This window comes from Protopterus annectens, chromosome 4.part1, assembly GCF_019279795.1.
Source record: "Protopterus annectens isolate FY-2018-M chromosome 4.part1, PAN1.0, whole genome shotgun sequence".
In the NCBI taxonomy this organism is placed as follows: domain Eukaryota; kingdom Metazoa; phylum Chordata; order Ceratodontiformes; family Protopteridae; genus Protopterus; species Protopterus annectens.
This window is the reverse complement of record NC_056734.1, coordinates 572,667,655-572,680,851: the sequence shown is the minus strand read 5'-3', so window position 1 is coordinate 572,680,851 and position 13,197 is coordinate 572,667,655. Positions and strand designations below refer to the sequence as shown.

The 13,197-nt window shown below is 38.8% G+C and overlaps 1 protein-coding gene across 3 annotated transcripts in view; it reads right to left on the bottom strand.

Moving 5' to 3' along the window:
* USP13 (ubiquitin specific peptidase 13) overlaps nt 1-13,197 on the bottom strand; it is a 1,684,661-nt gene that overhangs the window by 1,161,410 nt on the left and 510,054 nt on the right. For all 3 annotated transcript variants that reach the window (XM_044070383.1, XM_044070384.1, XM_044070385.1), the window contains exon 3: nt 6,324-6,384. In XM_044070383.1, the coding sequence (XP_043926318.1) occupies nt 6,324-6,384 (61 nt within the window). The remainder of the gene's footprint in view (nt 1-6,323; nt 6,385-13,197) is intronic.

The window sequence follows — 13,197 nt, the reverse complement described above, 5'->3', positions numbered from 1 at the left end:
TGGAGATGAGATAAAAATGGCAATGTATAACTAGTATGCAGGAAAATCGTCAGTAATAGAATATATTCTGGTATACGTTTGAAAGCTAGTAGGGAAGAAAGTGATAAAGATCCATTTTGTTTAGCAGTATTTTAAAAGAAGGGGAAGCATCAACATCCTAGAAAAAAGCTATGGTGGTTGTAATACCTAAAGGTGGTAAAGATCCACTAGATCCAGCTTTATATAGGCCCATTTCAATTTAAAACCATGATTACATAATGGCTTAACGAATGGCAAAGGTGTTGCCAAAATTAATAGATATGGATCAGTGTGGTTTTGTGGAAGGGAGGCAAACATCTGACAGCATTAACAGACCATTGATGCCCCAGAGGGAAACTGAAAGTAAGAAAATACTACTGCTGTTGGCGGGTCTTGATGCAGGGAAAGCATTTGACAGAGTAAGCTGGGATTTTATGAGTAAGGCATTTAAAGCATTTGCATTTCCTGATACAATATTATGAGAACATATGCGGGAGCAGAGGCAAAAATCCAAGTGGGAGGGCTCCTCTCTGATAAGCTGTGCCTGAACAGAGGAACCAAGCAGAGGTGTTTTCTTTTCTCTCTGTTATTTGTGCTACATTTAGAACGAATGGCAAAGAAAATAAGAGCTTCAGAAATTTAAGGATATAACTGGTATGGTATTCAAGAAAAGTTGACTTTATTTGCAGATGAAATTATTTTGTACCTGACAGAACCAGAAAGGGATATCTCAGTGTTGTGAAACATTCTGAGATGGTTTCAGTTTTTTTCGGGATATAAAACTAATGAAGATAAAAACAGAGGCTATAGCTGTACACTAGGTACCCAAGCATGAAATGGTTCAGCAATACACATATGTATGGGGGCATGATAAAATGAAATATTTAGGAGTATGGATTAAAAAGGCTTCTGTTATGGCAGCTAAGGATATATGGAAAGAGACAAAACAAAAGATAATACAAAAACTGAGAAACTGGAAGCACTTGCCGATGGATGTGGATAGCAAGATACAAGCAGTAAAATGGTTTTAGTACCTTTAGTTTTATACACAGGTCAGGCATATTGTTATTAAACAGATCAGAAGTTGTGGATAGTAGTTAATAAAGATATGAAAGATTTTATCTGGGAGGGGAAGAGGGCAAAAGTCAAGTGTGATAAGTTGATCCTTCCAACAGAGCAAGGAGATTTAGGATTACCTGATTTGAAGGAATATTTAGGGCTACACAGTTAAGGATGTTATGCATAAGACAAGCAGAAAGCTACAATTCAGAGTAGAAAGGGACAGTGATGAAGCAGGTGGGTAATTCAAGAAATAAGGAACGAGTGAGACTTTGGAAGCAGATCCTTAAGGAGAACAACAGTCATACAGAATATTATATTCATAAAGTGGCAGAAAGTATACTAAGAACTAAGCCAGCATGGGAATGGAGAAAGCAGAGTCTGCCAATAAGGATGACAGTAGTTATGGGTACAGAGAACAGACAAGAGGGGGCTGGAATCTACTGGAGGAAGGTGGCAAAGGAATCAAGGTATTGGGAACAAATAATTAGAAAGGGAAAGGTATTGGAATGGGAAAAGGCCAAGGAGTAATTTGGACTGCAGGCTACAGGTTGCCTTCCCTATCAGAGATTGATATCAGAGTATAAGCAAAGAGAAAGGGATAGGGGAATCCTAAATGAAAGACCTGCATTGGTTGAGTTCTTAGTTGAATCTAGAACAGAAACTACTGTTAGAAAAGGATAATTAGTAGGGCATATAAAATATTTCACAATAACAATAGGAATCAATCAGAGGAGTTCAGAAAAGGCTGGGAGAGATTAGATAAGCAATTCACAAGGAAACAATGGAAGGATATATGTATGTCTTCCAAATACAAGACAAAATCTAGAAGATTTAGAATTATTGCCTGGAAGTGTTTGCATGGGTATGTTTCCAGCACAGTCAGACTTTTTCCTCACGTAGATATCAAATCTTGGAGGTGTGATAGGGAAGACAGAGTTAGCTGGGATCATATGTTCTCAGATGATAATGAGTTGGCAGACTTTAAAAATTCCTTATAGAGTACTCTGCGCAAATGAGTATAACTAAGGAAATGATTATTTATTTATTTATTTGTTTGTTTATTTATTTTAGTTGAGATACAGGATCTGAAATGCCTAGAGATAAATAAGGAATTGTTAAGTTTAATTCTGGTGACTGCCAAAAAAAAAATCAATTACTAGAAAATGGAAATCAAAATCTAAACTAACTAGACTTGCAGTAGTGAATATTGTAACAGGAAGTATGATCTTTATTAAAGGGTAGGAGTAAATTACAAATAAAAAATGTAAACTATGGGAACAATACATGCAGAACAATATTTTGGAGGAGGAATGAGGTTTAACAGAAGGCAGGAATTGAACAACTTATTAATTTTTGGATGGATTACACTGTATAGATGAATATATATCATGTGTAGTGTTTGTAAATGTGAACTTGTTAACATGCTTTGTTTCTTTTTATATAAATGTAAGTTTGCCTATGTCACAAGTGATAATTCAATAAAGGTGTGTTTTTTTTTTTTTTTTTAACAAAAAAAAGAAAAGAAAAAGAAAAACTATGATGCACCCATGGTCATTCCCCATTTATATTAGGCTAAACATTGATACTTTCTGCTGTCAAAAATTCAAATGCTCTGGTACAGAAGGTTGGGAAGCAGGAATGTATACTACCAAGGACAACAGCAGAACTTTGGTTTTGGGTGTTATGGGAAACATGAAGAATGCTGCAGGTGGATCTAGGTCTGGGCATAGTGCACAGATGTAATATACTGTTACGTGACCCCTGGTAGGATATATCAAGTGTTAAATTGAAGGATGATACATATTTGGGATGCAGGCCACATCTCAATGTGTCACTGGAGCTTGCCACAGACTTGCATGATATGCGCATAAACACCAGAGATCTAGTACAACTAGCTGTGCCAGTAACAGTGGTAACATACATGTTGCCCTGTATACATACACTGCTGTGTGTGCTTTAGACCCTGTTACAGCATGCAGTCACTAAAGTGCAATGTTCCCTTCACTGCTTTTAACTCATGGCCATAAGCAATTCACATCCATTTAAATCTCACTGGCCAAAACTGCAGAGAATGATTACTTTGCATATAGTAGAATGAAAAGAAATGATTATGTGTTACCTACCACTGGTGCGAAGTTTGTGACAGAACTATGGTGTGTGGGATAAAAGGTGGTTGCCCTACACTGTGTGTATGACCCATACACTACTATGTTGCTCAATGATGTTCTGCTGATTGCCACATCAGCTTTGTGAGCAAATTGGAATATTTTATATTCAGAAGCAGTTAGTCTGTAGGGGTATTGCTCCAATGTCTGCTTCAGGTTAACATTGTGTGCATATCTACTCTGTGCCTGGACTATTTCAGGTACTTAGTGGTGAAACAGAACTTAATCCAAATTTACAAGGGATTCTGAACTGTGTTTAGCTCTGGTCCGTCTTTCTTTTATCATATATCAGTCATAAGCACTTGCTCAGTATGTTTGTGAATGCCAGAGTAAATTTATAATGACATGTTTAACACCTATACTTATCAATGACAATATCCCTAGGAAGCCTTTAAGTGCAGTTTAGCAGACTGCACAACCCTTCTCCCAGCACTGAGGCTCACCAATGAGTTAACCACCAGCATGACTATGTCATACAGTCTGTATCTCTATAGATAGCTCTCAACTTCTTTGCTCAATAATGAAGGACAAAGCAAAACTCATGACAGACGAAGGCACACAATTAAGGACATTTTTTATTCAAATTCACAAACTAAAAGGTTAACAGATCGGGGTTTACATTAACATACATTTTTTTTCTGAACAGTTAAGAGATATGGAACTCTAATTTCTGGCATTATTAATGGACTGTAATCTTCACTGACTTAAGAAAGAAAAAACTTTTACAATGGACAGGGCAAAAAAGATATACGAGGCAAAATCAGAAAGAGATAAGAAGTTACGTATGCATCTGAATGTTTATGCACTGCTTACCTGAACTAGTAGGATTATAGTTTGTGCTACACATTAAATCAATATTTAGACATAGGCAATAATAGGAGTGGGAACTACCTACTGATGTGTGGAAATACTATCAACCTGATTTATATAACATTTTATGCTACTTTGAAACAAAACATAGTCAATGTTGTCAACCACACCAACTCAGGCACATAGTCTACATGCTGTTACATATCATCACTATTAACTTCCTCAAATACCCTTGTTCAGACAGCTACTGAGTAGCAGTATTCTAGCAGAAATTATGCAGCAAAGCTTATTTTCTGTAGTAAGAAATGGCCACAACTGTAAAAATAAAGAGATGATCTAGGGTTACCTTTAAGTATAGTTTTAATTTCATTAATAATGGACGACAGTGCTAGTTGACTGGCATAGACGGATGAAGTCCTGATTACATCCTAGGCAACTTGAGTTTGATAAGCGGTTCAGGCATCTGACAGAGATGGCAGGGAGACTATGCTGACATGGCACATCATTCCTCAATCTCTTCTGGAAGCAAGATCTTGAACAGATCACAGAACTGAGACATCTGAGGAGGTATGGTACTTCACTGCATGCACAGACTACAGATGCAATGTCAGCATGCTGGGAGGTTGGGCCAAAAGGGAAGAGAAGACCCACCACAAGCCACAGTTTGATGATTCCTCATATGGCCTTGTCCTACATGCATGCACATGGCAGAGCAAACCCTGAAAACCTGCATGTATACTTCAGAGGCCTCCCTGTGTGCAGGGCTCTCCCTAAAGGGAGACCTCTTTCCTGGTGTACATCAAACTGAACATCACCATAGCAAGGGAGCTTCCAATGATGGGACTTACTGTAGAGCTGGCCCCAAAGATGTTGAATTTAGCAGCAGCAATAGCACAGAAAAAACATATAATGTCCCATTCATTCATTTTTTTACTTATACAGTTAACCAATTATATTTGGGCACCATAAGGACCCTCTGTGTTACAAAAATCATACAAAAGATCTAGAAAAGTCTTTATAATATCAGTTCTACAAGCACAAACATTTCCAAAACACATCAAAGTAACAGTCTTTGCTAAGAAAAAATCATCGCTCAGTCAGGCACTGCAATGAATAAAGAAGATGAAGTAAACAACTTCTAGACAGGGAATAATTTCCTAAAAACAGGGCCACTGAACTGGGACAAAGGCTGGCACAATGAATTAAAGCCACAGAATATATCAAAGTTTGGTTAGAGGTATGTTTCAGCAGAGGTTCTTTGGCAAGTGAAGGTTGGTTCAAGGAATGAAAAAGCATCTTCTTTCAGCTTAAAATGACTATGGGATATTTTAAGACAAGATCACTGAGTTAAAGACTAAATATAAGAACAGTTTACACTCTGATAACATCCTGTTCTGTGAAAATAACTGAGCTCTAAAAACATACATGGTCCTCTTTTAATAAAAGATATCCAAATCTGTCTCAAAAGTCTCAGGAGTAATGAACCTACTGTGGTTCTCTCTCTCAGGATTCGGACACAGTACCATCAGCCTTCAACAAATGTGCAAGATAAGAAAAAGGACCAGATATTATCCTATGTCTATGGTTCTTCCAAATATAAACTGAAAACTAGATCAACAAAATTAATACATGCTTACCAATTATTATGTGTCAGTTAGGGCTGTGGTGGTAGCGGCAGCCTATGTGTGTGTGTGTGTGTGTGTGTGTGTGTGTGTGTGTGTGTGTGTGCGTTAACCATTCCCTTGTGCTGTGTGGGGGTTATGTGCTGCCCAGTTACTCATTAGCTTGCAACACCCTTAAAGTCCAGATGCCATTGCAGTATACATGTTTTTACATCCTAACAGATTCTGAGCCTGGTGTACAAACAGCCCTTGGCACCAGGGGGGGGGGGGGGGTCAGTGAGGAATGCCACTTCAACAGATATGTCTCACCCAGTTTTTGCCATGCATTGTACACATGGCAGACTTGTATGAAGGAGTCTGTGCTGCAAACACTGAGGAAATTTCATAGTTAAATACTCAACCATCAGTCTACAGACTATTACAAGTCTAGCCAATACCCAGCGGTCAGAATCATACCCTGTACCTTGTATCTGTGAGATTAAGACCTTAACCATTATGCCAGTCCTTTAGGAATGTCCTGCTTAAAATTATGTGGATACAATGGTTCTTAATTTCAGCACTGCTTTTGAAGACTAATAGCTATGTGTCAAAATGCATTAACAGCTCTGAATAACAAAACAATCATATTACTTTTCTGAAGACTTACCTAAAACGATTTTATTTCTATGTTTTGGCAAAGGTCCACCACCTGATGCTCCTCTGGCTTTCTGTAAACAAAAAAAAAACAAGAAAGTACTCACACTAAATTTAAAGTATGCAGTATGTACTACACCTGTAAGCATATTACAACAACATGTAAAACCATATACTTCAATTAAATGACATTATGTACCACATTCACATTTCAAATCACATACACTTGTATGCAAACGTCTTAAATAAAAAGTGCAAAATAGGATACTTCAGTTAAATGTCAAAGTGGCCAAGACACTAACAGTACATTACATGAATATAAGACATTAGAGCTCCAACACAAGGTCAAGGTAATACATTATTAAATATCCAAAAACAAAACATTGCATCAAAGACTAACTTAAAATAAAGCGTAATACGTTTGTAGGGCATCATATCAGACATCACATTCATTCAATCGCCAGTACAGCTGAAGCCTATTCCATCAAGTGGATGCAAGGCACAGAAATAAATGCTGAGCTGGGTACCAGACCAGCCCATCGCAAGACTCACACATGCACACATGCATTCATTCATATACATCACACATACGCACATGTTCGTGCATGTACACATACATACACACCGTACACACAAGCATACATCTATGGGCAATGTGGATGATAACACAATTGAATAAGTAAACATACCATAACAGTAGATGTTTGAAAAGAGCACTGTTGCAGTAGCCTAAGCTATATGGAACTTCCTAGAAAGGACTGGACCACCTGGCCAGCTTCCAAAGGTTTAGGGTACATTCCACTTGCCCTTGCCACTGTCCATCTCAAAGAGAGCATGATAAAATCAATGGCTAGGACACCAAGACCGCAGAGCTTTTGTGCCTCAGAACAGTTAGGCTAGAGCCCTGACAGCTGGATGTGTGATGAGAAACACATGTATCCACACCCTGGAAAAAAAAGTAAAAAAGCAAAAGAATGGGGTGGAGTCATGTGGCTACTGCATTGTGATTTATTCAAACATCTACTGTTATAAGATTATGTTTACAACTGTACTACTGTTCATTATTACATCAATATTGCAGCAGCAGCCTAAGCTATATGGGATGAATACCACAGCATACAAACCCAGGGAGGAGGGAGAATGATCAGAGTTCAGTAGCCCTTGGAAAACAGTTCTAGCAAAGCCTGTTCTGGACCTAGAAAAGGAATCTAGTGCATAATGCTTAGTAAAGGTGTGTACACATGACCAAGCTGCTGCCTCTAGAATAGGTTTACAGTCCACCCCTTTCCAGAATGCCACAGAAGAATACAGAGCCCTGGAGTGGGCCCTGACTTTGCCTGAAGGGTCTTATTAAAGAGAGAATAACAAAAAGGAACAGCATGGGGCAATCATTTAAAAGTTGCCTGTTTTGACACTATTTGTCCCCTTTTCTTATCTTTATAGGAAATAAAGAGCTAACTGCATTAATCTTGGAGGTTTTTGTCCTGTCAGAACAGTATCCAAGTTGCCTGTGGACAGCCATAGTCTGTAAATTTCTTTCTCCCTTATTTTTATGTTCTGAAAAGAAGAGGGGAATGAATAGCTTAGCTCAATGTGAGCTAGAAGAAAAGTTTAGGCAATAAAGGAAGAATATGCTCTCAAAGTAACCCTATCTTTGTGAAAAGTGAGACTGGGATGACCCACCATGCAAGACCGTAATTCAGTTGCTTTTCTTGCAGAAGTCAAAGCAATGAGCAACAGTTTTCCAAGATAAGGACTTAAAATCTACCTGATAAGCAGGTTCAAAAGGAAATGGTGCAAGTTTTACTAGGACAAAATTGAGATTCCAAGAAGGAACCACTTGCCTAACAGATGGACAGATATACAAAACCCCTTTCAAAAGCTTTCACTTCATGGAGGGTAGAAAGTGGGAGTCAGGGGAGGGGGGGAGCTAAGGGCAGACAAGCATATATGGTCAAAAGATTAATCTTAATAGAAGAGTAAGAAAGGCCAAAGGATAACAACTTGCATGCACAGTGCAGAATTAGAGGAGTAATAGCCTTAAAATAGTCCTGGTTCTTGGTTTGGCACCAACCAGAAAATATTCTCCACTTATCCATATATGATTTTCTAGTAGCAGGTTTCTTTACCTCCTTTAATATCTGAAGCAAGTCCTCATAAGCCTAAAAAATACTAAATTCTATCATTCTGGCATTCAGCTGAAGAAGTTGAAGGTTACAGTATATCAAACAAGCCTTATACTAATCATGATTAAATGCATTCTGTGAGGAAGCCGGTGATAATTGCCCTTCGCAATTTTCAAAAGAAGAGAGAACCACTGCTGCTTGGGTCAAAAGTAAGTCAATACAATTATCTTTGCTGACCCCTTCTGTATCTTTAGAAGAACCTTGGTTATTAGAGGAAAGGGTATAAAATCATACAGGAACATTCCCATCCATGGGCATGTAAAAGCATCCGCCGCCTTCAAGGCCTGTGTGCAAGAGTCCTGGAGCAAGATTTATTAACTGTCTGTTGTTGATGGAGGGAAACAAATGTACTTGACGAGTTCCTCACAATAGTCAATTCTGGAAGATCCCCAAGTTCACCTTTCATTCATGAGGGTCTGTCCTCATTCTGCTCAGCTTGTTTGCAACAATATTTTGCTCTGACAGAATTCAGGTAGCCTGGACTGAGGCTGTAGTGAGTCACCAGATTCCAAGCTGCCATAGCTAATATGCAAAAGAGGTTGGACCTGGTTATCCTGTTTATGTTCCACATCACTGTGGTGTTGCCTATGAATATTAGCAGAGGGCCTGAAGTCAATAGATGACTCAAGAGATTTAAAAACATTTATTAGAGCCATCCTTTATTCGACATTTATGTGCTTTAATTTGTTTACTTGTTTCAGAGTCCCTAAACATTCACCTCCTTGGACACAGTTCCACAAGCAATGTCTGATGCATCTAACGTTACAAACTGAGTAGGACCTGAAGGGAAAAAGGAAGACAGAGTGACAGCAACTAGCTTACCCACCAGAGTAACTTATTTTTCTTAATCTCCAGAACTGGAATCTGAAATGAAAGGGTGAGCTGGGGTAGAATCCAAACTGTTTGATTTACCATTGATTTTTCTATTGTGAAGTCTGATCAAAAGTATAATTAAAATAGTAGAGACCATGAAACCTAGAATTTTGAGATATTCCTTGGCAGATACCAGAGTCTGGTTGGAAAATCTCAGAAACTGGTCCTTGTAACATTCCACTGTATCCTGTGGAAGGAAAAACATCATAAGGGATGAAGACATCTTAGAAAAACTATTCTGTGAAAAGGAATGGGATTCAATTTCAACATGTTCCCATGAAAACCCAGGCTAAAAAATAAAAAAAGAGTTCCTTTACTTAATCTAGAGATTCTTAACAATCTCTAGAAATAATCTGCAAAAACAAGGCAGTTACCTAAATACAGAAATATGTGACTGCCGTTTACCTGCAAAGGCCTATTATAGGAGCCAGGCACTATGTAAATTTGTTTGATTCTGTTGATAAACAAAAAGGGCAAGCCCAAAAACTGAAAATAGAAACCAAGCACAGAAAAAAAAAATTATTATTTACAGATTTTGTACCAAGCGAATGGAGAACAGTTACAGTCATTCCCCTGCATAAGACAGGACCTTCAATTACAGACCTATAAGTCTGACCAGCATCATATGCAAAGCCATGGAAAGCCTCATCATGGAATTAATCAATCAGGACACTGGAACCTCTAAACACTAGACCCATCTCAGTTAGAAAAGTCAAGGGCAGGTCACGCTTACTCAACCTGGTGGATTTTTTTTGAAAAGGTCATGAAAGCAATGGATGAAGGCAAACAGAACACACCACATACCTCGAACTGACCAAAGCTTTTGACACATTTCCCCACTTGGGCATAGTAGAAAAGCTAAATAAACTGGGAATAAACCCCTATGTTACCTGCTGTTGAGCCAACTGACTCACAGACAGAATGCAGATAATCAAAATAAGCAAAGTTACTTCCAAAAAGACACCAGTCAATCAGTGGTGTCACCCAGGGCTCTGTGCAAGGCTCTGTTTGGCATCTACTTTTTGAAGTAAAAGTCAGTACCAAAGGGCTTTGGCTGACTAGGTTTGCAGATGACTGCAAGCTAGTAGAAGTCACAGAATCTCTAAATGACTTGGCCATCCTGCAGAAAGATTTGTCTCAAATAACTGGTGTCAAAATCATGAAACTAAATGCCAAAAATGCACTACTATATGCTTTGGGAAGTCATCTACTCCAGGGAACTACCACACTAACAATATGTCCCTAAGAGTTGACCCAGTTGTTTCGGACTTAGGAACTTATCTGGACACTGACCTAACTTTTGACCAACATGTGTCTATTGTTGTAAGAAGGTCCTAGTCCTGCTATGTTGTACAGCTTATAAATGAACTCCCCTGTACTACTAATGGACAGATACAGCTCCTAAATGCTTTATCCCATGCATGGGTCTCCTCAAATTATCTATGGTATGACATCAGTTATTCTCTTTACAGGTAATATATAATTATCGACCATGGGATGGGTAAGGGCAATCTATAACCAAGTGGGATAGGTTATTTTCAGCACAATAATGGAAATTGGCTAGACTTAAAATGGCCTACAAGGGCACCTAACCCAATATTTAAATATGAACCTGTAAAAAAGTAAATAGTGACTGAAAACTTTGAGAACTGGGAAGTGATAAGTATCTTGTACCTCCAGAGATATATGGTAGAAGGTTGGCATAATGGTTAAGGTGTTTACCTTACAAACACAAGGTGCAGGGTTCGATTCTCACATGGGGTAATTGGTTAAGATTAAAATGGATTACAAGGGCAGTCAGCCTAGTGCAAATCTATGAATCTAGAAAACTGAGAGAATTCAGAACTTGGAAAGAAGGGGTTAGGACCATTCTCCGAGTTCCTTCTTTCTTGGATACCAAAAAGATTCTTGAATAAAAATCCTTTCCTTGTTAAATCAAGGTAGCAAGTTCTATGAACCATTGGGACATGTAATCTAGAATAGGAGTGAAAAGTTGAGGTCTGACTGGATGGATGTAGAGGAATCCTTTGAAAAGGAGGAAAGGCATAGCACGTCCAAATGTAGCCTTTTCAAATGATTCTCAGTACCAAGTGTCTGAAGTTACCTGGTGCCACAGAGGAAACTGAAGACTTAGTTTAGGATAGCTTTACAGGACTGCCAGACTGGAAAGGGGAAAACCCATCAGGGGCCATATAGTCAGTCTATTCTCTTATATAGTTCTAACTCTTGGGAGGACTCTCCTTTCTACTTGAAATTCCCTGCCATTTCTTTTTGAAATTTTATTTGCCTTACTAAGAACACTTATTGTGATTCCTGTCTGGCAGAGAAGTTTATATCATATTTTGCAAGGAGGGTAGAAAGCTGTGTAATCCTCCGAAATAACTTTTTTCTTTTCTTCACACCATTAAAGGAGCTCAGAGGATGAGTGAAAGAACACTACCTTACCCCAGAAAGCTTTTAGGATCTCAGCTTTGACACTGTTCTGTAAATTCTGAGATTGTTGCCAGGCAACTCATGTCAACACAGACCATAAGGTAGTTGCTCTAGAATCAGCATCAGCAAAGTCATAAGCATATCTGAGAGGTGTTTGGTTATTTGAGACACACAGAATACTAAGGAATTTATTGATGACTTAGTCTCTGAAAAGGAGAGGTCAACAATTAACTTTTCTTATATTGACATATGAAGCAGGAAGAAAAAAGGAATTTGTGGGTCTGGGTCTCTTATATCATTTATCATCCGGGGGGGGGGGGGGGCAGGTGGCTGTTTGTCAGGTAAAATAGTGGCTGCAAAGAAGGCATCCTCAAAAGCTGGCAACACATGAGGAAATGCTGCAGCCAAAAGAACAATCACTCATAACCGATCATATTTTGTTGGGATTCTGGTATTACTTTTTGCTCCCATTTGTTATATGAATGCTTTAAATGCCGTACCTGCAAATGGTTCCATTGAGATCAGTGTACTACCCTGCTAAACATATATACATAAATAAATTCACTTTTTTTCTGACAGGCCTCCAGAAAAAAAAAGAGAGAGATAAGACAGAGAGAGAGAGAGAGAGAGAGAGAGAGAGCAGCTTGAAGGACAATCCCTTCCATAGGAATGAAGTTCCACAGAGCAGTTTTAGCAAAGGAGCATCTTCCGGACTGTTCCCTGATGCCAGCAAGAGTGGTTCTTCCATACCTGAAAAGGGCAGATAAACAGCTATGGAGGATGTGCCTGCCACTCAGTTCTTAGTGGTTTCCTGAGGAGCAATACCAGAGGGACTGAGAGAAGTGATGAGTGGACTGAGGAATAACAGACTATCACAGCAGAGTCACTCATCATAAGCTGAAGTCAAGAGGAAGCTAAATTCATGACAAAAGCCCCGCAGCATAACTTTTCTTGCTGCTCTGGGAGGAAACAAGCATGTTACCAAGACCCAGGTCCGTGTCCTAGCTACAAAAAGTACCTGACAAGCAGAGAACACAGCCTTGAAGAATCAGTCTTACCTCCCGACCCAAAAGTTCATTGTTAACATAAAATATTTTACTGACACCCACCAAACACAATGGCCACATCCCCTATTGACTTGTTCTGATATAAAAGTAACACTTTTTCTTCCCAACAAAAAGTGATACTTTACAACTAAATCACAACTGCCTGTCAACTGCAAAAAGGTTTCTGACAAGTGGATAGCATAGCCTAGAGGAATCAGTCTTACCTCCTGTCAGAAAAACTAAGAGGTAAACACTTTTAGTAACATCCACCAAACACAGAGTCTCCAACCCCTAGCTTTCAATTTTAATAGAAACATAACACCTTCTTCCACAAAAAGTGATAACTTAA